Source organism: Centropristis striata, chromosome 9 (genome assembly GCF_030273125.1).
Source record: "Centropristis striata isolate RG_2023a ecotype Rhode Island chromosome 9, C.striata_1.0, whole genome shotgun sequence".
Lineage (NCBI taxonomy): Eukaryota > Metazoa > Chordata > Actinopteri > Perciformes > Serranidae > Centropristis > Centropristis striata.
Genome location: NC_081525.1, coordinates 23,739,642 through 23,766,116, shown reverse-complemented (window position 1 = coordinate 23,766,116; position 26,475 = coordinate 23,739,642). Strand labels below are relative to the sequence as shown.

Genomic DNA, 26,475 nt, shown 5'->3' with positions numbered 1-26,475 from the left:
GAGAGCAGACCTGATCGTGTGATCTGCATCAGCGTACAAGCCTCCTTGCATGGGCTCATAAGAATTTTGTTCAGTCTGTTAATTGTTTTAGGTCAGCCCCACACACGGGTCTGTATGCAACTGCTGACTAAGTGAACTACTTTGTTCAGGGCACCTCACTGGTCAGAAAGACCTCTGAAAACCGCACGGGGTCTCCAGTTTATAACCCCAAACTCCCATTCCTTTAATCTCAATCTCTTCTCTCCAGCCTCTAGCAGCCCAGCCCCCTGCACGAAGTGTGATCACTCACTCACTCACTCACTCACTCACATACACTTGTGTGTAGAGCTGAAACATTAAAAGAGCATTTGGAGACAATTAGTAAAGTGAATGGTGCTGATAAAGTTATTTAACACTTTTCAACATATTGAAATACACTTTACAAAACTTAAAATTATCAAAGAGAACAACCCACTAAATTGTAATCTTAAAAGTCTAGAGATTTGAACATGAACAGATTGGTTCTGTCTCAATTATGTTTGGGTAGGGAGTTACTCACTAACTTAGTTTTGACCATGTCCACATTCTCTCATTTGAAGCCTTATAAACACAAAACTGTTCTCCTGCCATGGTATAGTAACAACACGAGCCTCTGCAGTAATGCTTTGTTATCACTGATAGAAGAGCGATACCAGTGATGTGCAAAAAAATTAGTTAATTATATGTATATGTATATATATGTGTGTGTGTGTGTGTGTGTGTGTGTAAACAGTGATTTCTTTTAGTAGCAGTAGTATTTTGGCAGCCCTGTCTGGTCTGACCTCTGGTGGACTTTAAGATAAACTGCACTGTGATGTTGCAGAGTAGTGCTGTAGTTCCTATTCTAATGCACCTTTATTGTTTTTTTATTTATTTTTTTAGAGTCATTTAGTTCCTAGGTTTACTTGTAAAGAAAAAAATCATTTGAAAGGACTACAAGTGTCTCCTTCAATCCTGACCAGATGTAAATAATTATAAGATGGATTTAAGGGATTTCCCCAAGAATTTAGGAATAATAATTGTCATAACTGTTAAGAACCTGAAACTCATTAGCAAACTCTGCTGAGCATGGGACATAATTCAAAGTGATAACTATTTTTTAATATTGTTTTTAATATTGTCTTTGGTCAGCGTGATCATAACTGAATTATATTTCCTTCACAAGACGCGACATAGTTCAGTATGGCGGTACACCAACTCCATCTGGGCTCACAAAACCAGTTTGGGGTGTGTATCCAGGAGCCATCATCACAGACTGGGGTGGGTATCCAGGAGCCATCACCACTGGAGCAGGTTGCATTTGTACAATAGTTTGGCTTTGTACAGTGATGACACTGGGAATTTTTTTGCGATGTTTTAACTCACGATGCATCTGACACCAGACGCACCACCCACAGCAACAGGAAGCTAGAATGTCGTTACAGACAGAACCCTACAGAGAACCAAAGAAAAAATATGTAAAGTTGTAAATTCAGCATTGCTTTTATTCAATTTGTGGTTAAAAATCCAGCATATTTCAGCTCTACATGCATCATACCTTGATACCATATCTGTTTCGCATGGCAGCCCTCAAAGACACAGTTGCAGGGGGCACAAACAGAGGTATCCCACAAAATGATAATATGGCAGGGCTGCATATGTCACATAACGGGAGACAACGGTTCTCTCCAAATCTTTCTGAAACTGTGCAGGCAAGACAAGGGCAGCACCAATATCCATAGCAACCTAAAAACACACAGATGTATCAACAGAGTGGTAGAAACTATTATGCAAAATAATTTTTTCCCAATGACAACAAAAAACTGTCTACTGTCGCTTTAAGTGACTGAATAAAGAAGGTTTTCCAAATGACACCCAAAAATGCCTTTAGTCTAAAATATGAAATTTAGGTAAGTTGTGGTATTGATTCTTACAAGTACTTGCATCCTCAAAGCAGTCACAGAGACCACTGTTCCAGTCTGTCTCAGGTTGTGCTGCCATTTGTTGTTGGAAAACTTTAGTCACAGATGATTAGCAATGAACCTGTTAGCACACAGAAATTGCAGCATATTAAATAAACAAACTTGCAAAAACATAGCAGGAAGCTCACATCTTATGTCTTCTAACATGAAGTTATTTAGCCTATGGTTAATGTGAAAATGTCCTTCTCACACAACACATGTATCCACCTTTATCTATTATCGATAAACCAGGAAATATGTCTTGTTGCAAAACCTGTTTGTGAGGAAATGAGAAGTGTCTTTATTAAATGAAAACTTTCCATCTTCCTGATGTTTTTCCAGTGGACACTGGTCCAGCCAATAGACAAAATATTATTCTCATAAATTGCTACATTTCTATTTATGTGTAAAATGCAAAAGTGCTATATAAATGCAGTCAGATTACTATGATTTTAATTAGGACAAACTTCCTGTTAGCATTGTCCTGTAATGTTCTATCATGTGCTCAAATGTTTTGATTTAATCTACTGTGTTCAGCTTTGACTAACACATCTCCGCCTACAGCACTAGTTATACAATTCAAGCAGTCCCAAACTGATACCACATGGGAAAAGTGCAACAGTGAACCAGAAACGAAAGTACGCCACTAAATGATAGTCTATGATAAATAAAACAACAATACCATAGAATTACATAGTCTCTTGACACAAGCACAATATTTAATCACAAAGTATAATATGAGTTATATTTGTTTTTGAATGTCAAATTTTAAACTACATATTTTTATTTTAAGTTGTAGAAATTATTAAACAGAGCTCATGTTATTGTAAATACAAACTAAACTACAAGATAATGTTTTCCCTAAAAAACAATAAAAAAAAAACCCAACAAATTTACATCTATAACATTCACTCAATTTTACACCTTTTAAGAACACTCAAGAATCAATATACAGCTACGGTAAAACAAAGACCCAGGATGCCTCTGTTTTTGTGGTTATTGTTAAAAACTTACAGAGAAATTGATAATTTTGCTGTGCAGAAACCCGACATCTCTAACTTTAACAGCACATCATTAAACTTTCATTTGACTGTTAGAATAAAGATGTAACATGTTTTACCTGATTGAGCTGGACACCTTGTTGGCAACTCTGAAGTGGCGAGAGTATGAATGGATATGTCGCAGGTTAGGAGTGGGTGGCATCTTGTGCATGACGCACAACAAGACACAAAAAATGCTGAAAAACCTGAATCTATCTGCAGTAATGAAAGTAATGAAAATGAAAGCACTTGTTAAGAATTGTTTGATCATCATATTTTAAGAATTGTTTGACCGTCATATTTTAATTATTACATCCTAGTATTTTATACACACATGGTTGAAATAAAATACAGGGTTTTTTTGTGTTTAGCAAATTACAACAATAATATTTTTTTTTTCTACTGCAGTTTGGTGAAGCAGAGTTATTTGTATTTCTTAATCTGGAGAATCTTTTGTACTGTGACGTAGATGAGAATGCAGATGATAAAACCAGCACAATCAAGGTATTCAGCTTTTGTTCCTGGTACACGTAAAGCGTGCTACAAATTGATCCTAATCATCGGGTCTATACAGTGCTCCATGCAGACTATCAGGTTTACAGCGACCATTTTGACTGGGATGATGACTATCAGAGAGGACAAGAAATCCTATTCTAAAGCACATTTTTCTAAAGAAACATGCTGCTGCAAAAGCTGAGAGCATCAGTATGCAAAAAGCATGGCACGATGATTATATGATTGTATGATGTACGATGATTATGATTATATTAATCCCACAATCGGAAAATTCAACCTCTGCTTTAAATCCATCCTTTTTTTACACACAAGTGAACACACCATGCAAGGAGCAGTGGGCTGAACATTGCTGCACCCGGGGAGCTGTGTGTGTGTGTGTGTGTGTGTGTGTGTGTGTGTGTGTGTGTGTGTGTGTGTGTGTGTTGATGATGATTTGCTGCAGAGGATTAGATTGCAGCCCTGTACAGCAAAGGCTTCAATACTGGACCAATTTCAAAAACTGTTGTCCTCGGTTGTCACAAAAACACAGTAAAAAGGGTCCAGGTTGAAAATACATAAGTGCCCCTTTAAATGTTGTAATTATATCTCACCTATTACTAAGATTTTGGAGAAAACTAAAACTGCACAGTGATAGGTCAGGGTGTTTCCCAGGATTCAACTCCTGATATATATATATATATATATATATATATATATATATATAGTCATGATTATTTGTTATATAATTCATTTTGTTGTGGTTTCGTTTCTCCCAAGTCAACACACAGACACCACCCAATTCCTCACAGGGGAGGAGCACGAGTGCAGCAGAGGTCACACAGAGCACGTAAACAAACTAAAAGGCCCCATAGGAAAAATGTGTTGCTCATCTGTTGTTCAATCTCATCTCTTGAGATCAATTTAAGCTTCTCATATTCTTATCATTCTGTGATCATTTGTTTCTGAATTACTTCTCCTAAGGGTCCCTAAGAAGCAAGAGATAAGCTAAAAAGAGACAAGACATCACTGAGACAAAGGAGGTTGAGTTGAGAAAACCATTTGAGCAATATTTGAGTGTGGGATAAACAGAGGAGATCTCAAAATGGTATGCCCCTGATCTCAATTATGTCTCAGTTATTTTAAAGGATCATTAAAGACTAACATGAGATGAATCTGAGACTTTCATGAGACAAATCTGAGAAGTATGAGCCTTAAAAGAGATCTCATCATTGTCTATCCAATGTCTCATCCATGTCTTGATTATTTCTCTTAAATATGAGAATTATGAGTCATATTTGAGAACAAATTGAGCATGGAGTTTTAAGATTTCTTATCTTTAGTAATTAGAATTAACTGCAAAATCAATATTCAATATTGAAAAGTTAAACACTTTTATTTGGGTTAAGGTTAGCAGCATTCACACTTTAAATTAAAAACTTTAAAATGAAAGCAAAATACAAAAATATAATAATAACTGGCCCTAGGGGGTACATTAGTGTAGATTGTACCTCGGGGGACAGAAAAGGACTCTTAGTGTCAGAAAACAAGTTAATTGAATTGACAGCACAATGTTAACGTCTCTTTTTAGCCCATCATGGCTGTTTGTGTTAATGGGTCAAGTTTTGGAACGCAAAATTGTAATTAAGGAATTATATGACTTGTGTAAGAAATAAGTAAGTTGTAAGTTGAACATAATGTAAATAAACCATATATCTCAAAAAATTATTTGCCTGTATTGATTACTTATTTTCTCAAATTTGGCACGAGATAAACTGAGATATGATTGAGGTATAATGTGTCATCATTTGGGAGCTTGCCCTGCTCTCATTTTTCTTTTTGCTGAGACGCTAGAAAAGAGACAGCTGTAAGAGAATCTCAGAACTCAAATAGTGAGCAGTGAGAGACAGAACCATGTACATTTCTCACTGAGACATTACTGAGATAGTGTTTCCAGGTAAGGATATCAAATTGAGACATATTTGAAAGTGGCACAATATGTCTCATTTGTCTCTTAAGTGAGATCAAGAAAAGAGACAACTGTGAGAGAATTTAGAGAACTCGCACAGTGCTCACCTTGAGACTTATTTCTCAGGAGAGACATTTGAGAAGAATGAGAAAACCAGTTTGGTCTCGATTAGTGCTCATTTATGTCTAGGAGATGTAAATGTGACATAAAGGAGATCTCATCTTCAATTTTGCTTTGCTATGGGACGCTTCAACACATTGATCCATGATGACTGATAAAGCAAAGTTATGTCTCACTTTTATACAAACGAAAGAAAGAGAAAAGAAATGTGTGTCATGAGAATAATTTAAAAGTCACATAATCACATAAAGAGTGCACATACTTTATTAGGTTTTCAAAATAAAATAATTTTATAGGCCTTAATTTCTACGTGATTATTGCTGCAGATGAAAAATCCTTCAAGTAAAATCTACGTCGTAACATGAATACAAGATTTTTAAAATCCTTCATAAATCCATTGGGTGAATAAAATGACAAAATGTTAAGTTCAGTTTTGAATTCCTTCAACATACATGTGAACTCACTGTAAAAGTATTTTGGTAATATTCAGGCAGCAGATACAGACTTTGTCTCTCATGCTCTCTTTTTGGCAGATTTGTGACAACCCCCCCAATATTGTAGCATTATGGAGGTGAAATTTATCCAGCATGCTCTGATGCCAATTGAAAATAATCACATTTGTATGACTACATGTGCTTAATAAAAAAAGGTCCAAAAAAGGAATGTATCCTACCCGTTTCCCACACTTAGCCAAAAATATACTGCTTTTACAGTGAACAACCACAGCTCGGTTACACAGATAGATAATTGACCTCAGATGAATCAGATTTTCTTGTAAATGACAAGATGAGGCAGACCAATCAGAAGCCACCAAGATCAGTATTGATTAACCATAACAACTCCATGTTGTCCAGGCTGCATGTTGACAACGACAGGGTTGTTTTTCTTGCGGTATTTTAACTCACGATGCATCTGACACCAAGAGCACCACTCACAAAAACAGGAACTCATGATATCCTTACAGAGAGAACCCTGTGGAGAAACAAAGGGTTGATTATAGTCTTACTGTGTATTTGTTTCTTGAACCTCCAGAATGTCAGACAACTATTCAAAATAATTTAAATAGTGCTTTCATTTACCAACCATGTAAGAACTTTGTGTGCCTCAGTTTTTATACCTTGATATTATATCTGTGTCGAATGCCAACCCGTAGAGCCAAGGCGGCAGGAGGCACACACAGAGGAAGTCCACAGGCTGCTGTTATGGCAGGGCTGAATATGTCGCATAACGGGAGACAACGGTTCTCATCAAATCGTCCTGCAACCGTGCAGGCAAGGCAAGGGCAGCACCAGAATCCATAGCAACCTGAAAGATAAGCAGTTCAGATGTATTAGAGTTGTGATATCGTCTAAGTGGGATTTTGTGTAGAAGGACACAAAATATAACATTAATTTGAATAAATATGATTGAGTTTGTGGTTTTGATTCTTACAGGAACTTGTGTCATCACAACAGTCAAAGAGGCCGGTGTGCCAGTCCAACATAGGTAGCGCCATTGGCTCTGGTAATGTACCACAGGTGGAGAATAATTGATCTGTTAACAGAGAGAGAAATCAGGTTACAGCAAGAAAATCTGGGTAAAATGATTTTGCAATACAATTTAAGGAGCAGAAGGACTTAGTGCCATCTAGTGGTTCCAGGTTGCAATTACTTGAACACTTGTCTGCTCACCACTCCCTTTCCAAGCATGCAGTTAGACCTACATCAGCCTTCAGGTAACATAAAAACACTTTCGAGACAATGTTTGGCATTCTGAGCTACTGTAGAAACATGGCAGACTGAACTGAGTCAGAGCTGCGCATTTTAACAAGGAAGATGAAAAAAGGAATAAGAGGAATATAAACGACAAGTACATGAAGGTATGCAGCAGAAATGACTGGAACATATTTCTTTTCTAAACTTAAAATTATGAGAATGTGTGTTTGTCATTCAGACAACATAGAGTTGTCTGTAATTGACTTTTTTCTTTAAAAAACAAACAAAAACTGATTGCTCCATATAAGTGCGGAACTAATTTTTAAAGATGTTCTGTCTTTTTACTGACTTCAATAGCTTACATGAGGATAGAATTCAAAATACTGTAAAAAAAAATTCAGTATTTCAGTAAAAACTCTGAAATTTACAAACACGTAGATGGCTTAATTTTTCATAATTCATAAAATTGGTTCGGTGATTTGTGGATTTGTCTGAATATGCAGTGTAGCAAGTCTGGTTTAAGTTGAGAATTTTTTTTTTTTCAATTTTCTGCTCACTTACCTACATTTCATTGAAAGTTGCAAAGTATGACTGGTTTGTTTTTATGTTTTTAACTTCAGGTAGTGCCACGATCAGGGCAATTAACTCACAAAGCCAGTTGAGGAAGTTTGGCAAAGGGATGGACCTTTGTGCATTCTCATACATGAGAAGGCAGATTTCCTCATAGGAAATAGCATTGGCAAAAAGAAAAGGGACTGGCAGCTGAGCTGTCCGGGCACTAATTATTGTGTATCCATTATGTTTCATCAAAATTTGGACCCTGGCATCAGAGAAAGAAGCTGCATATACAGAAAAAAAAACATTACATATGACAGATGCCTCAGTTAGGCTGGTGTAAAATCACTGCTCAGGGTGTGTGAGCTGTTGTCTCAGGTGGCTGTGCTGCTCGGTGTCAGTGTGCCATCAGTAAATTACCAAAATTGGCCTTTTTCACAGGTATGGATCCATTAGGAGCCGCCATGATACAAATACAGATGATTTCTTTGTAACATTCAAGCAAAAATAATGCAAGCAGATACATTTTATTGTGTTTTTATATATAAATATTAATGAATCTCTTTAATACCAGCAAGTAGTCATGATGCCACACAGTCTGCAACACAACAGTAACAGCAGACTTCAGAAATAATCTGTTTTGTGGCAAGGTTAGTAAGAATTGTCAAAAACTGTTGCATGTGGATTTGTTACAAAAACAAAACAAAAATTTGTAATAAAACCATCCTTTGCTAGATCTTGTTAACTTGTCAGATTAAGCTATAATTATTTACTTTAACATAAAGATATCTTATCAGAGAAATAAAAAATCTTACCTGATTAAGCTGAAGCCTTGTTGGCACCTCCGAAAGCTGTGAAAGAATGTCTCGTATGAGGAGTGGCACAGTGACACCTAAGTCATTTTGGGCAAGTACGCTCCAACAATGCTGCAGAACCTGCCTGCACCTGTGTCCAAAGAGAGGTGCACATGAAAAAAAGTGGTCCATTGTATGTTTGTTGTTTTAGGTTAATACAGGTGTGGCAAACCAGTCAGACACTCAAGTATTGTCTCTATTTCAATAGAAAGTCAATGACAGCACATGATTTAAGGGGTATTCTTTTGACCTTGGCTGAACGACTGCAATTCCTTTACATGACAAGTTCATGTTTTTCATGTTAGAAGAGAATATTTAAACAGAAGTTGAACCAAACATGGACAGTAGTTTCAGTGCTGCTTTGCTAGACATGATGGGGCTACTTGCCTCACAGCAAGAGGGTCGCCGGTTCGACTCTTCAGGTTTTCTTCCTCCCACAGCGCATGCAGCTTTAGGTTTATTAGTGACTTTAATTTCCCATAGGAGTTAATGAGAGTGTGAATGGTTGTCTGTCTCTATGTGTCAGCCCAGTGATAGTCTGGCGACCTGTCCAGGGTGTACCCCGTTTCTCACCCAATATCAGCTGGGATCTGGGTCAGCCCCCTGTGACCCGAGTTTGGATAAGCGGTTAAGGATGGATGCTTCTCCATTGCTGCAGTTTCCAACCACTTTGACGTAAGGAAGAGGAATAGTTTCAACTTTAAATGTAAAATATAATTGTCTTCTGGTAATGAATGTGATGTCTCACCTGCATATACATGTATATAGAGTAGAGCCAGCAGACAAATGTATTTTGACAATATCACTTTTCTTTTTTAAAGTCTATGGTAGCTGGGGCTTTAATGGAACATGACACAGTGGCATGGCATAATTTAAAATTTCTGTATTATTCATTTCTCAATCCTGAAAGATAAGGCTACAGGAGACACATAAACAATGTAGATCCATCAGATTGAGACAACTAAAATATGAGCTCCTCTCCAAGAAAGTTACTGCATTGATCACACAACTAAATAAATAAAAAAAATGTGTTCGATTAGAGCAAGACTTATATATCGGTCAGCCGATACTAGCCTGTCATATCATATCTGTCTCAAAAATTCATTATCGGTTGGAGTTTTTCAACCTTCTTTTTTTACTATGAAATGTGTGTGTAGCAAATAAATAAAAAATCCCAGGTAACTCTGCCAATGACCCCACCCATTCTCTCTATTTGTTTTTGTGTTTAGAAGAAGACATCCTTCATTAATGCGTCATTAAGCATCATTAAGCAGGAAGCCTTGGTATTACCCTGCAGTTGAAATCCAGCGACTGTGAGAATCAAAACATAGTTAAAGCACATCAAACCTTTTAGTGACTTTTGTTGCCCTGTATTCAATTATTAAAGTTTTTAAATGTAATTTTTACTTCTCTGTAGATCAGGACCATAGATTAAATAACAAGTGATTTCAAATCTACTAGTCTTTTATTCATCATCAAAACAGAAGCTCTCATAAACCTTGAAACATCTTAATGGTGTATAGCCCCATTGAAATATCACGAGCAAGGAGAAGTACTGTGACATGTTTTACATAATTACCAAGCGTATAATAAGGCTACTTGTGTCAGAAGATACTCATTGGTTTTTTTGTACGGCCACGACAGAAGGGCAAACAGGGTGTCCTGACCACAGCCATTAGATCCTAAATACACTTTACCTCTCACTCATTATTTTAGCAGAGCTCTTAAAAACCAAGCCGAGGGCTGGGTCCCAAACTTTGATACTTCTAGGCACTGACTGAATAGTACAGATTATTTGTTGATGTATTTTAAGAGGCATGACTACAATGTGCAACTTACAGTCATAGCAAAAATGATTAGACCACCCTTGTTTTCTCCTTGCTTTCAGGTCATTTAAGGCCTGGTACAACTAAAGGTACATTTGTTTAGACAAATACGTATAATGATAGCAACAAAAATAGCTCATAAGAGTTTAATTTAAGAGCTGATATCTAGCCATTTTCCATGGTTTCCTTGATAATAATTTTTATTATTATCAAGAAAACCATGGACTGTTTTTGTTGTTAACATCATATTTGTCCAAACAAATGTACCTTTAGTAGTACCAGGCATTAAAATGAACAAGAAATTGAAGAAAACAATGGTATTAATATAGTAATATTTTTTCCATGACTGTAGATGGGTTTAAAATCATTCAGATTTGTACTTTCATGGTGTAACTTATTTTTGTGAAAATAATGTATTTTTATTTTTTTTTTATAAAGGATCCTTAAGAAACCAGCATTAAAAGTAAGGTATGTTTTTTAATGATACCCAGCTAGCCATGGCCATCCTATTTTATACAAAAACACAAAGACATATCCGTATTTTACATATTTTCTAGACTAAAACAACCTTAAAAGAAATATCCAACTGCCTGGTAACGCTGTAACTGTAGGTTACTCTGTAATTCCAATCCTCAAAAAAGTTCACACAAAAGAATCACAGCTTAAACACACACACACACACACACACACACACACACACACACACACACACACACACACACACACTTACAATAAAGACAGCTAAATTACAGTGCACTGCTGCTGTTCATTTTTATCTGTTAAATTCTGTCAAGAAGTCCATTTATTACTCCTGCTTTGGTTCGTTCATGCCCCTGAATTTCCTCTTAAAATCACATAACTGCTTCATGTATAGGACAAAGATTTAAAAATTGGTCTCTTCTTAACCAGTTGTTTAGGCACAACTGTTTCCAGTAGCCTCCTCACTAAGTCCAGTCTGCCTGTTCTGATCAGAGCCCTGGATAACTCTGTGACCTCTGCTGGGTGACTCCTGTAAAGGCACCTCAGCTCAGACTTCACAATGTCCCCAGGGTACCTCTCCTCTGCTTTCCGCACCCACAGCTCCAGCTGGGTGATGGCCAGGCTGGGGTCAGGGCCCTGCACGAACAGAGTGAGGAGGGCCTGTAGGAGGCAGCGCAGGGCTGTGCTATCTGTGCTGCCCGCCCTCTCTAACTCCATGGCCTGTTTGAAGCAGTCTGCAGCGTTTTGCTCCTCGCCCTTCAGCAGGAGGCAGCGTCCTCTGAGCACATGGAGGTCCGGCAGGCTGTCACTCAGCTCAAACTGAAGGGCATGGGACAGACTCACCAATGCACTGTTCACTGCACTTTCATCCACCAAAAGACTCTCCTGCAGTGCATCAACGCCCATGTAGTAGTGCACCTAAAGGGACAGAGATGGATCTGATATTGTAGTTGCTGTAGAAATTCTATTTACATTTCTCCCAAGTAGTTAACGTCTTTACCTGTGCCATTTCCAGGTGAGTCCGCAGACAGGGACGTACAGTCAGGACCTTGTCCAAGTCTTTCCTGGTCTCAGTAAGTTTTTGTCGGTCTGGGATTCCCCCACGGCCATGTTTTGCCATCTCTAGATCCCTGACATACAGCATCATATTGATCTGGAAGAAAAACATACATAAATACTAGGGATGGGTGTTCGGAACTAACCTGCCAACTCTATTATCTATAACGTTAACGGTCAATTAAATCGATTAATCAATGTTTTCATACATACACCAGTATGTCTAAAAACATGCATACATGGGCAAAATAAAAGAAATATATAGTACCATGCAAAAGTCTGTTCTGATAATGGACACTTTTATTTTGAAAGTACGAAAAGAGACTTGATCCTGTCGATCATAAAACAAAATCAAGTGTAAAGATAACGTCAAGGAGTTCAATGTTTTATGTTTAGCCCCCGAAGAGGCATGAGGTTAGTGTTCACAGTAATCTTTCATATTTAAGTGTATTTTGTGTTTAAATAAGTTTGGATAAAATTAAACCTAGTAATTCATGTTAGCAAGGTTTGATACAGTAAACTAGTTTTGCTCAATTAATACTCTTGTGTTACTGAGTGTTTTATAATTATTATTGCAACTTTCAGTTTGCAAACTGTAGCTTTATCCAACTTAATTCTCAGCTCATTGGCCACGTGATGGACCAAATTCTTAACGACGATTAATCAATTATTGATTAATTATTCCCAGCCATCCCTAATAAATACTTGTGTTAAAATCTTAGTTTACCAAATGTATGGGAATCATCACATTATGCAGTATAAATTGGTGCACAAATAACCATTTATAGTTCATACCAGCTCAGCTATTAGACCTAACTGTATGATTACAGTATAAATAGTGAATTCTTACAACCAGTTTAAATGAATGCAAATCCTCAAGCATTAAAAGGGATTTCACATGGTAATTGGCTGAGTTTTGCCAGCTTGGTTTTGGCTTGATCGCTGCAGTACCTTGGCACGGGTGCAGTAGGCCTGCCAGTTGAGCTCTGGGTCTGGGAGCACGTTTAGGGCCATGTTGCAGATCCCTGTGGCCATCTCATGTTTTCCCAGCAGAAAGAAGACCTTCGCCAGAAGGTTCAAGGTGTATGCATCATCACTGGCCAAGTTTATGGCCTGAGGACACAGACAGTTATGTGTTATGGTGAAAATATAAAAATATTAAATAAACGTATTTCCTCATTTCAAGTAGGTTTTACTTCTGTCATGTTGTGTCTTTTCATTTAAAACATGTTGTCGGTGGAGAAAGACACAATAAAGCAAAGGTTATTTCAAATGTGTTAAACATGGGAAACATTTATTTGAGAGGGGTTGGGGACTGGTTAAAAATAATTTCCCATTTCATTTAATTTCTTCTGGAATCCTGTAGGTCACAGGGTTCCTGTGGGATTCCCGGGGGAAGGTAGTCACTTTTACTCTTTATCATGCGGGACAGGACAGGAAAAAAAAGCAAAGGGGAGCAGGCGGAAGGGAATCTTTATACCAAAAGGTCTGTTTTAAAAATAAATAAATACTACTTGTGACAGACTTCGGTCTGAATAAAGAATAAGAAACAGGGATCTAACAGCTGGGGCCCATTTGAAAAAGTATAGGGACCCCTGGCCAATTTCTTTTTTTAAGTAACAAAGTTAACACATTATATTAATTTAATGCAAGAATATGGAAATAACTTAAAATGTCGTCCCAGCTCCAAACTATAGGCTGACATTTCTGTGGGTCACAGGATTCCTGTGGGATTCCCACAGTTTTACTATTTAATGGTCTTCGAGGGGACAGGAAGAAAAATGTAAAGGGAACAGGCGGGACAGGAATCTTTAAACCAAAAAGTCTGTTTTAAATATAAATTAATACCACTGACAGACTTTGGCCTTCAAAAAGGGTTAAAACAGGGATCTAGCAGTTGACGGCCATTAGAAAAAGACGCCTGGCCAATACACATTTTGCAAGTACTTGAGTAAACTATGATAATTCGATGCAAGAATATGGAAATAACTTTAAATGCCATTCCTACTCCCAACTAGTGGCTGACATTTCTTCAGAATCCTATAGGTCACGGGATTCCTGTGGGATTCCTGCCGGAAGTAAGTCAGTTTTACTTTTTATCATGGACTGGGACAGGACAGGACAAAAAAGTAAAGGGGAGCAGAAGGGACAGGAATCTTTATACCAGAAGGTCCATTTTAGTACCTTTAGTTTGTGGCCCTCTACTCTCAACACAACCATTGTCAGTTAAACTGCAGTCGAGCTGTGCCACAGCGTTTGCTACAAGAATAGAATGTTCAATTGAAACTAGCTGCCGGCAGCACAACACTCAAAGAAAAATGACAGGAGCCATTATGATAAGCAGCAGGTCTTAACCAGAGGAAAAAGTAAATCAGACGTCACTTGTTTCCTGTCTGACTGTAGGTGATAAATCTAAACGTGCGGGTTAACTTACGGTTCCGTAGCAGGACAGAGGATCAGAGGCGGAGTAGCCACAGTCATGTATGGACATGGGAACAGTGGTGAACTCTTCCTTTCTTTCTAACATGATGCCAATGTAACACCAGGCAAGAGCTGAGGGAAAGAGATCACAATAAGTTTTATATCAGGTTCTACTTAGCCGCACTGCTCTAATGCCTCTAACAGAGCAGATATATTCCTCAAGAAACATGCTGTGTTTACCTTTATGTAGCGTTTTCTCAGATTCTAGTGTTTCTTTGAGAAGCTTCAGTCCCTTATTGTAGTGGGACAGTCTGGAGTATTCAGAGTCCTCTTTGGTCTTCACTATGTCGTCCAGTCTGCAGGGAAACATAACTTAACCACGACACCACTTGATGTTCAATTTGAATTATCTTCTGATTATTTTGTTTCGTACCTTATATAGATGGTTGCCATTTTAAAATACCAGCTTCGTTTTTCCTCCATTGGTATCTGAAAAACAACAATTTTGTTGACTATGTAGTCTTAAGTTAGGTATAAAATGACTATTCAGTTCCATCTTCTGCGGCAATGCTTAACAGCTTTTTCAACTTCTATTATGCTTTCGTCTTGAATGAAAAATATCAGGACAAGTGGTCTGTGCTATGCCAGATTTGTGATCTGAAGAAAAATATTGGCTTGACTTCATTTGAAATATTTTATATCCATGTGCAAGCCACATCATAACTTCAGTAAAAGTTTGCAAGTGAAATAAGTTGTAGAAGATAAAATAATTTAAATGGTTGAAATACCAATCAATGAAATGCCTGAAGGTAATGAATTAGGGATGGGAATAATTAATCGATGATCGATTAATGGTAGTTAAGAATTTGGTCGATCACATGTAATTTTTAATCGATCTATGTCGTTTTTATTTTAATTTTATCTATGACTGCATATCAGTACTCACTGAACTGAAACACAGAGCCTTCAGTTCTCGGCGGTACGTGAATGAACCAATGAGCTGAGAATTAAGTTGGATAAAGCTACAGTCTGCAAACTGAAAGTTGCTATTGTATTGTAATGTTCTTAATTCCGTGTATCATATTTTATTGCTGTTTCTTTTCTATCTTTTTTGTACGGTGTCCTTGAGTGCCAAGAAAGGCGCCTTCCAAATAAAATGTATCATTATTATTTATTATTAATAACCTTGCTAGCATGAATTACTAGGTTTAATTTGATCCAAAACTTATTTAAACACAAAACACATTTAAATATGCAAGATTATTGTGAAAACTAACCTCATGCCTCTTCGGGGGCTAAAACATAAAACTTTGAACTCCTTGATCTTTACAGTATAATCCCAGTTGATGTAGTTTTACGATTGACAGGATCAAGTCTCTTTTCGTCCTTTCAAAATAAAAGCGTCCATTCTCAAAATTGTATATTTATGTACGTATGCAGCAATGAATCAATTAATTGATCGTTAACGTTATAGATAATCGAGTTGGCAGGTTTCTTTCAAATGCTGAACAACGCCTCTATTATGATTAACAGAATAATGCATGTGGTCTTGTTACATAAACAGTCATTGTTTCAGTGCTCCTCCTTATATCTACATTCTACATACATGCACAGCTTTACTAGTATTTCTCACCAGCTGATCCCCATAGTCCAGGGCTCTGTTGTACAGTGTCAGTGCTGCTGTCAGTCTGTCCCTCAAGTCGTCCTCATTGTCCAGCTCAACATCGTATGGATAAACATAAGCCTGCTCAACCAGGCAGCGAGCCGCCAGGATCCGGGTCTCCTCCTGAGAGGCCTCTCCAGAGTCTAACCCCATAAGGCTGGACACTTTCTCTACACACTCGCCTGCATCCAGCTCTCTCCCCAGTTTGTCGTACACGTAGCCCAGGTTGGCCCAAGCATTGAGGTTACCAGGGTCTTCTTTACAAATGCTTCTGAAAGGCCAAGAGGCACAGAGAGTGTGGTGTTAGGGAAAGATTGTAATTTCACTTTTTCACTTCACATTTTTTGTGTAATGTTCAAACAACTATTGGATGGATTTTCATAAAAGTTGGTGCACATTCCGATTCTCCTTAGGGATGAAATAGGATGCTAACATGGTAAACATTGTACCTGCTGAATCATTAGCATGTTATAATGTGGAAAGCAGCATTTAGCTCAAAGCTTTGGATCAGAGCTGATAGTATGATTGGAGATGCTTGTTAGCTGGTGTCTTTATTTCCTTTGAACTTAGGAATCAGGAAATTAGTGTTCCTGTAATACGTTTAAACTTGAAGTTTCACAATAGCGAAGAGTACTTAAAATCTATTGTTTAAATAAGAAGTTGAGTAAAGCTTATACCGATTATAAAAATTAAACTATAACCGTATAGTGAATTTTTGTACAGTTTGAACACATTACTTTATTAAAGAATATTTAACATTTTTTATACATAGAATGTATCACAATGTTAACCACTTATAGAAATGAACACTGAGAAAATAAAGGAAAACTGAATAAAATAATAAAATAAATAGCTAAATAAACACCTGTACAGTATGTTCAGCATTAGTCAATTGCTGACAATTAAATAGAGAATACTATTTAAAAAAAAAGCTGAATTCATATCAGTACACTTTGTTCACTATCAGTCAATTGCTGATCATATAAATAAAGTATAAATCAAAACAAATTAAGCTGTTTAATACACATCAATACTTTATGTTCAGTATTTGTCAATTGCTGACCATATAAATAAAGAATAAATAAAAATGTATAGCCAATACCATTTCTAAATACCACCAAACACTGTTTTCTTCATTATATTTTTTGTAAATAAAATTAGAAATGTACGGTCTTTGTTTTTGTTCACTTTAATGTAGTTGGTAGAAGGTCAGGTTGTGCTTTTATGTTGCCTTTCTCTCTACTGTCTATGTATTCAGTGTGGTGATTCTTGATAAGCTAGTATAGTAAGTATATGTAGTAAACTAAAAGTAATATATGTAGAATGATAAATAATTTTACATTACTAGTTGAGATCTCTTGTGAAAGTATGCAACAAGAGTTTTAAACCAGGGCCTAAACTTGGAATACTTGGAATATTCTGCCCTTATGACAGCGTACCCTCACCTGAATATTTCCTCAGCTGTGTCCAAGTGATCCAGGTGAAAAGCCAGCAGACCCAGCAGATTTCGGACTGCGTACTGTAGATATCCAGCTTCTGCTTCAAGCTCACCTCGCAGGCTCTCTTGCTTTAGATAAGTGTCCCTGAGTCTCAGCTTCACAGGCCCAGCAGGATTACAGTTGAGGTTGAGGTCCAGGTGGAAGTGGCCAGGGATGTAGTCCATGTCCTCCATGAGAGATTCAATGTCCTCTGTGCTGTCTGCCTCCATGGCCTCCTGCTCCTCCACCTGCTATTTAAAAAAAATAAGGTATACGGAATAAAAATACTGCTTTAATTTATTTTTATCTAAGATTCTGCACAAGGAAATACCTCGTCCTCCTCAGCCTACAGTTCAATCTACTGTGGCAGTATTCACCCACACACTTTGACAGCCAGGTGCAGACAGGTTGAACAGGTTAGGTATGGGAGTGACTAGGGAGTGGAATAGCTCATGTATAGAGGAGATAGTGTGGATACATATTTTTCCAACACATGTATCAACTTCCCTCTTTTTATTTTCAACCACAAATACTTCCTCTCTACTCATTTTTCTTTTGAAAAAAAGGGAGGATGCATCACTTGTTATTTCTCTTTGTTGCTTTTTTCTTTTTTTTGCGCTTTCACAGAGGTACAAACTGACATTCTTTGAAGTCCACTCTGACAGGATGATATTATTTATGTCCTGACTTTGTGAAAAAAATGTTTTTGAAGTCTTATTTTGGAGAGTATTTCAGTTAGCCCCCTCTGCCCCGGCCTGTGTCAGCTGTACACAACAGAAGAATGTAAACCATCAGGATCCATGTGACAGGGGAAACACTGAAGGAAACTCAGTGGCACTTCATGTTACTACACAGTCGCCCATAAACAGTGGTGCAAAAAGTTCCCTTAGAGATCCCTTACCTACATACCACACTGTGAAATTACTCCACTGCAAGTAAAAGTCCTGCAAGTATCAATATCAAAATGTACTGAAAGTATCAAAAGTAATAGTACTCGATTTGCAGAATGGACCCACTCAGATTGTTTTATCCAAATATATTATAGGATTATAATTATTGCTGCATTTATGTATGCAGCGCTTACTTATTTTCTGAAGGTAGGGCTCATTTTGACTTAATATACTGTTATGAGGTTTAATTAAAAAAAAAAAAAAAGTCTTATCACATTAAATTGATCATGTTTATGTGTTAAATCTTGACCTGAAAAGTAACTAAAGCTGTCAGCTAAATGTAGTGGATTAAAAAGTACAATATTTGTCTCGAAATGTAAAGTAGAAGTATAAAATGACATAAAATGGAAATACTCAAGTAAAGTCAAGTACCTCAAAACTGTACTTAAGTACAGTACTTGAGTAAAGTTACATTACACCATTGCCCACAAAGTTGGAATAATTTTGTTTTCAGACACAATCCTCTGTTAATTGGGGCTTCATTCAGATTGATAAATAACTTTTTGAGAAGATATTCACTTTATCTGTAAAGAATAAATCACATTGTCACAATCATTTCAATTAAAGAGGTAAAAAATATATATTTTATTAAAACTTTTTTGGGCAACCATGTACTTATGACTTATATATGACTTTTCATTTTAACAAATAGTCAACATTTAGATGTAAAAATGTTTTTCATTAACTCAATAACTGCTGCATATGTCTATACTGTAAACATATTTACAAATTGATATCACACTGTTATAATTAATACCGTATATACATTTTAACGCATTATATTACATATAATATGTTTTATTGTTGCATTATTTAGCATTTTTCTGCTTTCTGCACTTCTGGTTAGATGCCAAACTGCATTTCAGTGTCCCAGTACTTGCACGCAATGACAATAAAGTTGAATCTAATCTAATCTAAACTAAAAGAAAACATGCAGATGTATGATAAACTGTTGACAGAACATGTAAACACCCGCAGGAGATAAGCAAATAGTTCAACAAACACAAACACTGACCTTGTATGCTCATTATCATGCAAGTTGAAATATTATCTTTGGAAAAAAATCACACATTGCTTTTTCAGAATGCTTTTGCATACAAATCCAAACTCTTCCACCAGAGGGTAAACTTGCATTATATTACACCAATGGAATGAGTTGAGGGGGGTAAGTGTCTAACCCCACTCTCACATGCAGTGTCTCGGTGGGCTTAACAGGCCCACATCAAAAGTGGTTCCCAAGCAAGTGCAAGCTTGCTAACAAGACATGAGGAAAAATCCACAAAGCTGCAGCACATAAGAGACTATTGGAGAGATAATTCAAAGAGAAATCAGCCCTGCTCTGACAGCTGGGGTGCAATAACAACTATACGTGGGAATAAATCAATTACAAAAAAGCTCCAGGAGGATCACAGAAAGTGTTGCCGAACAACACTTTCTTCCATACCAATTTAACAACAATTGTTTTAACAAAAGACATTAACTCTACATATCTTTAATTTTATTTTTCAGCAAATATATTCGACACACACTGTAGTCAAGCTTTTCAAAATACAAAACAAACACACTTGAGGCTGGACTGTGCAGAAAGTCAATCACTTGCATTATCACAGAATGACAAGACATTTAAGGACACTTGATAGTATGGAAGCTTCTCCGTTGGTGCCTAAAACCATCAAAGTTTAGTACCCTAATGCTGAAAACAGGCCAAACAGTGGCAAACAAATGTCCTGAAACACTTGGTCCTTTTTAGTGGTATTTCACCACTTGGACATGGTATATTATCACAAAATTAACATTTTTTAATAAGAAAAGGGTATTTTTTTAGTAGAGGGGGACTTTTAAAGTCTGATAGGTGTTTATCACAGTTCTGAGTATGAGAGGGGCACAGGTTGGAGGGACAAGGGTAGAATGATGTTAATCAAATAGTTACTCAAAGATGTAGGAGACAGTTCAGTGGAAAACAGCAGTCCTGACTGAAAAAGAAGAAGTTTGTAAGAGATCACAGCTGGCAGCAGTGGACCATCAGCACATGGGTCAATGAGAGGAGTACTTCTAATACCAAACATGCAGATTTCTGATGTGGTTAGAAATCAGATCACCTGGAGCAAGCCTACACTAATTTGGAGAGAACATGCAAACCCACACACAAAGGCCTCAGTCAGGTCTGAACAGTGGTGAACCACCTATGCTACCCCCGAAACACGAGAGTTTCTGTCAGTGTGTTGCATAATGTGCACTTAGTACTGCAGTTTTGCCTCCTCGTGGGCAGCCTTTTCCATTTGTACCATGTGGGTGTACAGAAATCTGAAATCTTCTCTTCTCAACAACTGTTGCCATGGTGGCCAACGTGGATACCGGGCTGATTGCATGGTAACATAATGATTACAGATGCTGGTTTGTGTGGCTTTGCCCTCTCCTAGCCAAAAGCAGAATTCAAACAGAATTTTGCTCATAAAGGCTCTAGTTTAGTTGATAGATTTGACAGCAAAACAAAGGTATTATAGGGAAGATGTTGACCCCTTATAATCCCTGTAGTTTTATCAGGACTCCCCTGTAAGTAGGATTAGGATATGTGTCCCACATACCGATAAGGACATTTTGCTTTTAAACTAACCCCTTGTTAACCTACTTAATTGTTTTGGTGTCTGACTAATTTCTGGCACAAAGGACAGAGTATAACTGCTGAAAATTGAAATACAGACAGTCAGAGATGAGAATAGAAAGGCTGCCTGATATGTTGTGTATGAACGTGAGCAAAGATGGCAACTGCGCAGCATCAAAGTTCTCTGAAATCCTCCTTACATTTACATTGACAGGAGCATAGTTGGGAAATTTGGGGCCCCTCACGAGATGTGACACTGAATACAAAAGGATCATAGGATCACAGGAAAGCCTTATTAATCCAGACTTTATACCTTCTCTCTTAACTGAGCGCTCTTAGTTATTAATGCCTTTGAAGCACCTTCTGTTTTGTCTGGTCCAAAGCATTATTAGGAACAGGCAGATTTAATGATTAAGTATGTATTATGTTGCATGTTCTCCATCTCAAACTGAAGCTGGTATCAAGGCTCAGTCGGTCCCTGCTATCAGAAAGATTGAGACAGCCCCAATCCACTTCCTGAATCCTGCTTTTAAAGTATTGTTATTTAATGCACATGTCCACCCCCCTTTTTACTGCAGGCTTGCCTTTTATCCTTTATTCCCCTGAGACACACTTGTACATGTAATTAGTGCTTATGGCGGAAAACCCTCTGCCTTTCTAAGCCACCTCATCACTGTTGACTACAACTGTATTTCCATTCTTAGTCAGCTCCTCTCTGGCAGCCTGAGTGAGTGTTTGCAGTGAAAAGCAACTCTTCAGCTCTCCATAGGCCTTCTCTGACTGCAGATTATACCGTAGATTGTCTCTTTGTACTGTCTTTACGTGTACTTTGCACCATTTTAAGGAAATCTAAGCAACATTACAAAAAATTATGACTAATGGTATTCCTTTTTATGATTTTTTCATCTCTTTTTCACACATTGCATCATGCAATTAAAAATGCCAAGTTTAAAGTGCTTTAAGTAATTTGTCTTTGTTACTTAGCAGTTGTGGATAAAGCAATCTTCTGTTTAAAATGCTTTCCCTCCTAAGCCATAAGGAAAATGTCAGGAAAAAATTACCACACATCTTATTGAATTTTCAAAATGACAACATTTAATCTTCTATTGCCCCAAACCACTGCCAATACAATACAACGGCCCACCAGTCTCACAACTGTGAGCCTTTAACTTGATGTATTATGGCAGTCACAGTGCTCATGGTTCCACATGAGAAGGTCCAGGCCTGAAGAGGAAAAATAAGCCTGGTCTGACTCTCTGTAGGCTGGGGGAAAGTTGTCATGTAGCGCCACAGGCTGTGAGTGTGAGTAAGTGTATTGAGAGTAATGTGATAGTCTTTAGTAACACAGACATCTGTCATACTTCATTACACTGATTAGACAATTCATCCATCCCGCCCCACAGGGACTCTGCTGCAACTAAACACGACACAGCTTCTTACTAACCTGAAAATAGCTTTGAGCTTTCTGATTTTGCAAAAAAAAAAGGCAATTAAAATATTGCTTTCAGAAATTAAAAGTAGCTGAAATCGAGTGTAAAAGATGCATTATTGTCTGGATATGGCCTTGCTTTAAAGTACAGAACTGATGTAACTATGTATGCTTGTTCAGGCTGCTCAGTTAGATAACCAGGGTTCATATTTGTAACACATGAAATATGATTTTTTTCCCCCCAGCGGTTTGGTTTATAACAATATTCCACAGCTGATGGGCACCGGTGTGTTAAATCTGAAGTTTTTCTTCAAAAGACAGACTTTTGACTTTGTTTTTCAGAAGATAATCCACATTGTTCATGGTGACCAGAGAAACTTTCTTCCTTAAAATAATTACTAACGGATGCCAACTACAAGCCGAACTGCGGCAAGTCTTTGAGCATGCACATTGTCTTTTTCCCACATTCTGGGCATTGACATTGCACGTTTACAATATTTAACTATTTTATCAACCACTCATCTCAAATAAGTAAAATAAGAATCAATAACAGCAGTAACCGAGGATGGTTTATGATATTAATTTCTAAATGACTCATTAAAACCAAACCAAACTTCATAAAGTTGTACCCAATGGAAATACTAGCCATCAAGTAAAGTACAAGCAGTGGTGAGAAGTAGTAGGCTACATTTACTTATGTACTGTACTTATGTATCATTTTGAGGGACTTGCACTTTACTTGAAATATTGTACCTTTTACTTAGTTTTGTCAGGCTACTAGTAACTGTACAGATTCAGATTATAAACACAGAATATAATTTAAAAAAAAGCTTTATTATTATATATTAAGCTACACAACAGCATAAAGTAGCCTTATTTAAAAATAGCATACTTTTTACCAACTGCAAAATAAATATATATATATATATATATATATATATATATATATATATATATATATATATATATATATATATATTTATTTTGCAGTTGGTAAAAAGTATGCTATTTTTAAATAATATATTTATATATATATATATATATATATATATATATATATATATATATATATATATATATATATATATATATGAATATTGAGAATTACTGGGTCTGGGTTCTTATGGGTTAAGTAAATAAAGTGGGAGGCGTTGTTTTTTTATGTTTTATTTTGGTAGTCACAATACTCCAACGTTTTCCTTTATGCATCTCTTATTGTGAAAGTTGAAAGTCTCACCGGAAGCTGTATAATGTAATTGCAGCTGTTCTGACAGTCTGGGATCTCCTCCTCTCTTCCACTCTGCGGCTGCTGGTCGCTGTCATCATGCAGGTGGAATCTGCGCAATGTAGCTCAGCGTAGAGATCTCCAACAGACACATCACCGGCCTGCAGCGCTCACACACCGGACACTGGTCTCCGGAGATCGGGCTCTAGCTACCGCTGTGGAGGAACCAATCAACAAGACACGGGAAAAATTAGAAAATTAAATGTTTTTTTTTCTCCTTTCTCTTGATGATCACCAGTTTGTTAAGATATATCAGTTTAACACCAGATGACAATACAGCGAAATTAAGATTTACTTCTTAGCATTATTCTGCTGGGATAAGCACACGTTGTTGTGTTGATGCTGTCAGGTTGTTTTTCTCTCCTGGCGCAGTCTCAACTCAGCTGGAGTCGCATAGGATGCCATACAATCCTATAGGAAGTGACTCTCGCAGCTTGACAGGCAACAATTTCCAAGAAACGAAAAGGACGTAATCTTGCGGATTTTTCGCTTTACGACGCACGAACACGATGGATGAGGGCACTGCCAGCGAGACCAGCCCAGATCTGAAAGACATAGAGGTGAAAATCGGCCGGAAGACCCCCGAGGGCTTGCTCAGGTGGATGCGGGAAGAGGCGTCCTCTCTCCGGGGAGACGCCAAGCTGCCCACCACGCACGACAACATCAAGGAGACGGGGAAGAAGAGTTTGGATGAAAAGATCAGGAAACTGAAGATGGAGATGGTAAGTAAGTCGAGTGTGAGTGTGTGTGTGTGTGTGTGTGTGTGTGTGTGCGCGCGCGCACGTGCATGCGTGTGTGTAGCGGCTCAGGCTGTTGAACGTGTGGCAGACTTGATTTTCAGGATGTGGCATCTAATGGAGTCACCACAGTATAGAGATATCACATTGATTGAGAATTTGAGCCAGCCAGCTCTGCTCCTCTGCGCTCAGCTGTTCAGAATATTTAAACAATTATTAGCAGATCAGTTTATCATGACTCAGGGATGGTTGAAAACTATGTGCTACTATGTAGGGTTATTACCATGTACAACTGTGGAAAGTGTAATTAACTAAATTAAAAAAGGTACAAAAAACACAAGCTTAATTATATGTAAAATAAATAGTAATTAAAATTGTTAATAAATAAACAAACATATAGGGGTAGTGATTAAATGTTCAGCAAGAGATTTCATCTTAACTATTATTAGCCTCCCAAATTGTTATTTTTGACAATACAAAAGATTTTTGATATTCAATGTTTAGTTGATGTGTGAAGTGATAGGTGATAGTGTTCTTTTTAATCCTTAACATAACAAAAAACGTACTAAAGATCTTTTAAAATTGTTTCATTTTTAAAATTGTGATCGAGATACATGAGCAGGACATTTTAAAGTTTCTGTCAGTGCTCCCTGGTGGACAAACTATGCAAAACTATTTCCAAACCTAGATTGCTAATTCTGTACTGCAATTTCTTGTTACTTATAAGCCAGTATATACACCGATATGATAGGTCTGCAACAAGCTTTACTGTCAGTTTGGGCGATTTATAGGTCTAACTCTTATTGTAATTCCCTGCAAGACCCAATTTTTGTGTCAAGTATCCAAAAAACTTTCCCTTCGTGGATTCAAATAATTTTACAATTCTCCTTCGGCTCTGATTCCTGGGACATTTTTAGAAAAAATCATGCCCATTTGCTTTCCTGCCAAAAAAGATCTTTAGATTAAAAGATCAATACCAGTGTAATACCTCTACAGTGAGTCTGTAGCTAAAGCCAGCAGCCGATAATCTTAGCTTAGCATAAAGATGGGGAAACATCCAGCTTGGTTTCATGTGCATCATCATTTCTATCTACATTAGCGTGTTTTTATCTTGCTTGTGTATTCTGTGTAACAGCCAAAGTGTGCCAGACTGTTTGGCTAGGAGTAGTGACTTCCTGGAGTCTTTTTGTCACCGTTATGTTGCCAGGCAACCGGCACAAAGCAGTACAGGCTGGTATCAATTAGGGATGGCAAGATACCACTTTTTAAGTTTCTATACAGATACAGATACAGATACAGATACGGCAACCTTGAAGATGTGCCGATACCAGTCGGATACAGTTTTCCTTCCAGCAACTAAGTTGTAAAAATGTTTTTTCAGTATCCACTTTGCTAAACCTGGCCATCTAAAAACATCATGCTTGAACTGTGAAACAATTACTCCCCTTAAGGAAGACATACATTGCCCACAACATGTCTTAGTTATGCATTACTGCTTCTTTTTATTTTGCTTTTTCACACACAGAACTTCTAGCAGCAATTTTGATTGGTCAGCAGCGCAATTCAAAGATTCAAAATTTAATTAAAAGTGCAACTTTGTGCAAAAAATTAAACCTGCGTTTTTAGATTAACAATTCCAGTGTAAAAATAATGGATATAACTCAACACACAAGATAGCATATGCCTCAGTAACAGCAAAAAAAACATGTTGCAATGTGGAACATGACTTAAATAACTAGAACTTAAAATAAAAATTATAGCATCTCCATTATAAAATGTACAGTGGAACACATTTGCATCTTGAGGTACTCACAACTGAAACTCTCTGCTGTTACACCTGGTATCAAGTTAGCTGCATTGGGGGGA

General features: G+C 37.3%; 3 protein-coding genes across 3 annotated transcripts in view; 1 reads left to right on the top strand and 2 right to left on the bottom strand.

Moving 5' to 3' along the window:
* Positions 1 to 6,395: 6,395 nt before the first annotated feature.
* Positions 6,396 to 7,074, bottom strand: LOC131977164 (cornifelin-like). Its single transcript, XM_059340369.1, has 3 exons — positions 7,011 to 7,074; positions 6,697 to 6,884; positions 6,396 to 6,551 (listed from the first exon to the last, which is right to left on the bottom strand). Exons 1-3 carry the CDS (start codon positions 7,072 to 7,074, stop codon positions 6,396 to 6,398), a joined length of 408 nt encoding a protein of 135 aa, XP_059196352.1.
* Positions 7,075 to 11,372: 4,298 nt separating this feature from the next.
* Positions 11,373 to 24,548, bottom strand: ttc22 (tetratricopeptide repeat domain 22). The gene is made up of 10 exons (XM_059341606.1): positions 24,168 to 24,548; positions 23,825 to 24,027; positions 17,574 to 17,857; positions 16,099 to 16,399; positions 14,899 to 14,954; positions 14,706 to 14,821; positions 14,479 to 14,597; positions 12,996 to 13,157; positions 11,989 to 12,141; positions 11,373 to 11,906 (listed from the first exon to the last, which is right to left on the bottom strand). Exons 3-10 carry the CDS (start codon positions 17,834 to 17,836, stop codon positions 11,373 to 11,375), a joined length of 1,704 nt encoding a protein of 567 aa, XP_059197589.1. The 5' UTR covers positions 17,837 to 17,857; positions 23,825 to 24,027; positions 24,168 to 24,548.
* Positions 24,382 to 26,475, top strand: part of lurap1 (leucine rich adaptor protein 1) — a 31,042-nt gene continuing 28,948 nt past the window's right edge. The window contains exon 1 of the mRNA XM_059340368.1: positions 24,382 to 24,594. Within this exon, the coding sequence (XP_059196351.1) occupies positions 24,382 to 24,594 (213 nt within the window). The remainder of the gene's footprint in view (positions 24,595 to 26,475) is intronic.

Coding starts and splice junctions, on each gene's coding strand:
- LOC131977164 (XM_059340369.1), bottom strand. CDS start 7,074: ATGGCGCTACCTATGTTGGACTGGCACACCGGCCTCTTTGACTGTTGT. Junction 6,885..7,010: donor TTGTGATGACACAAGTTCCT/GTAAGAATCAAA, acceptor CTTATCTTTCAG/GTTGCTATGGATTCTGGTGC. Junction 6,552..6,696: donor GACACAGATATAATATCAAG/GTATAAAAACTG, acceptor GTTTCTCCACAG/GGTTCTCTCTGTAAGGATAT.
- ttc22 (XM_059341606.1), bottom strand. CDS start 17,836: ATGGAGGCAGACAGCACAGAGGACATTGAATCTCTCATGGAGGACATG. Junction 14,955..16,098: donor TGGACTATGGGGATCAGCTG/GTGAGAAATACT, acceptor GTTGTTTTTCAG/ATACCAATGGAGGAAAAACG. Junction 13,158..14,478: donor CTCTGTCCTGCTACGGAACC/GTAAGTTAACCC, acceptor CTGTGTCCTCAG/GCCATAAACTTGGCCAGTGA.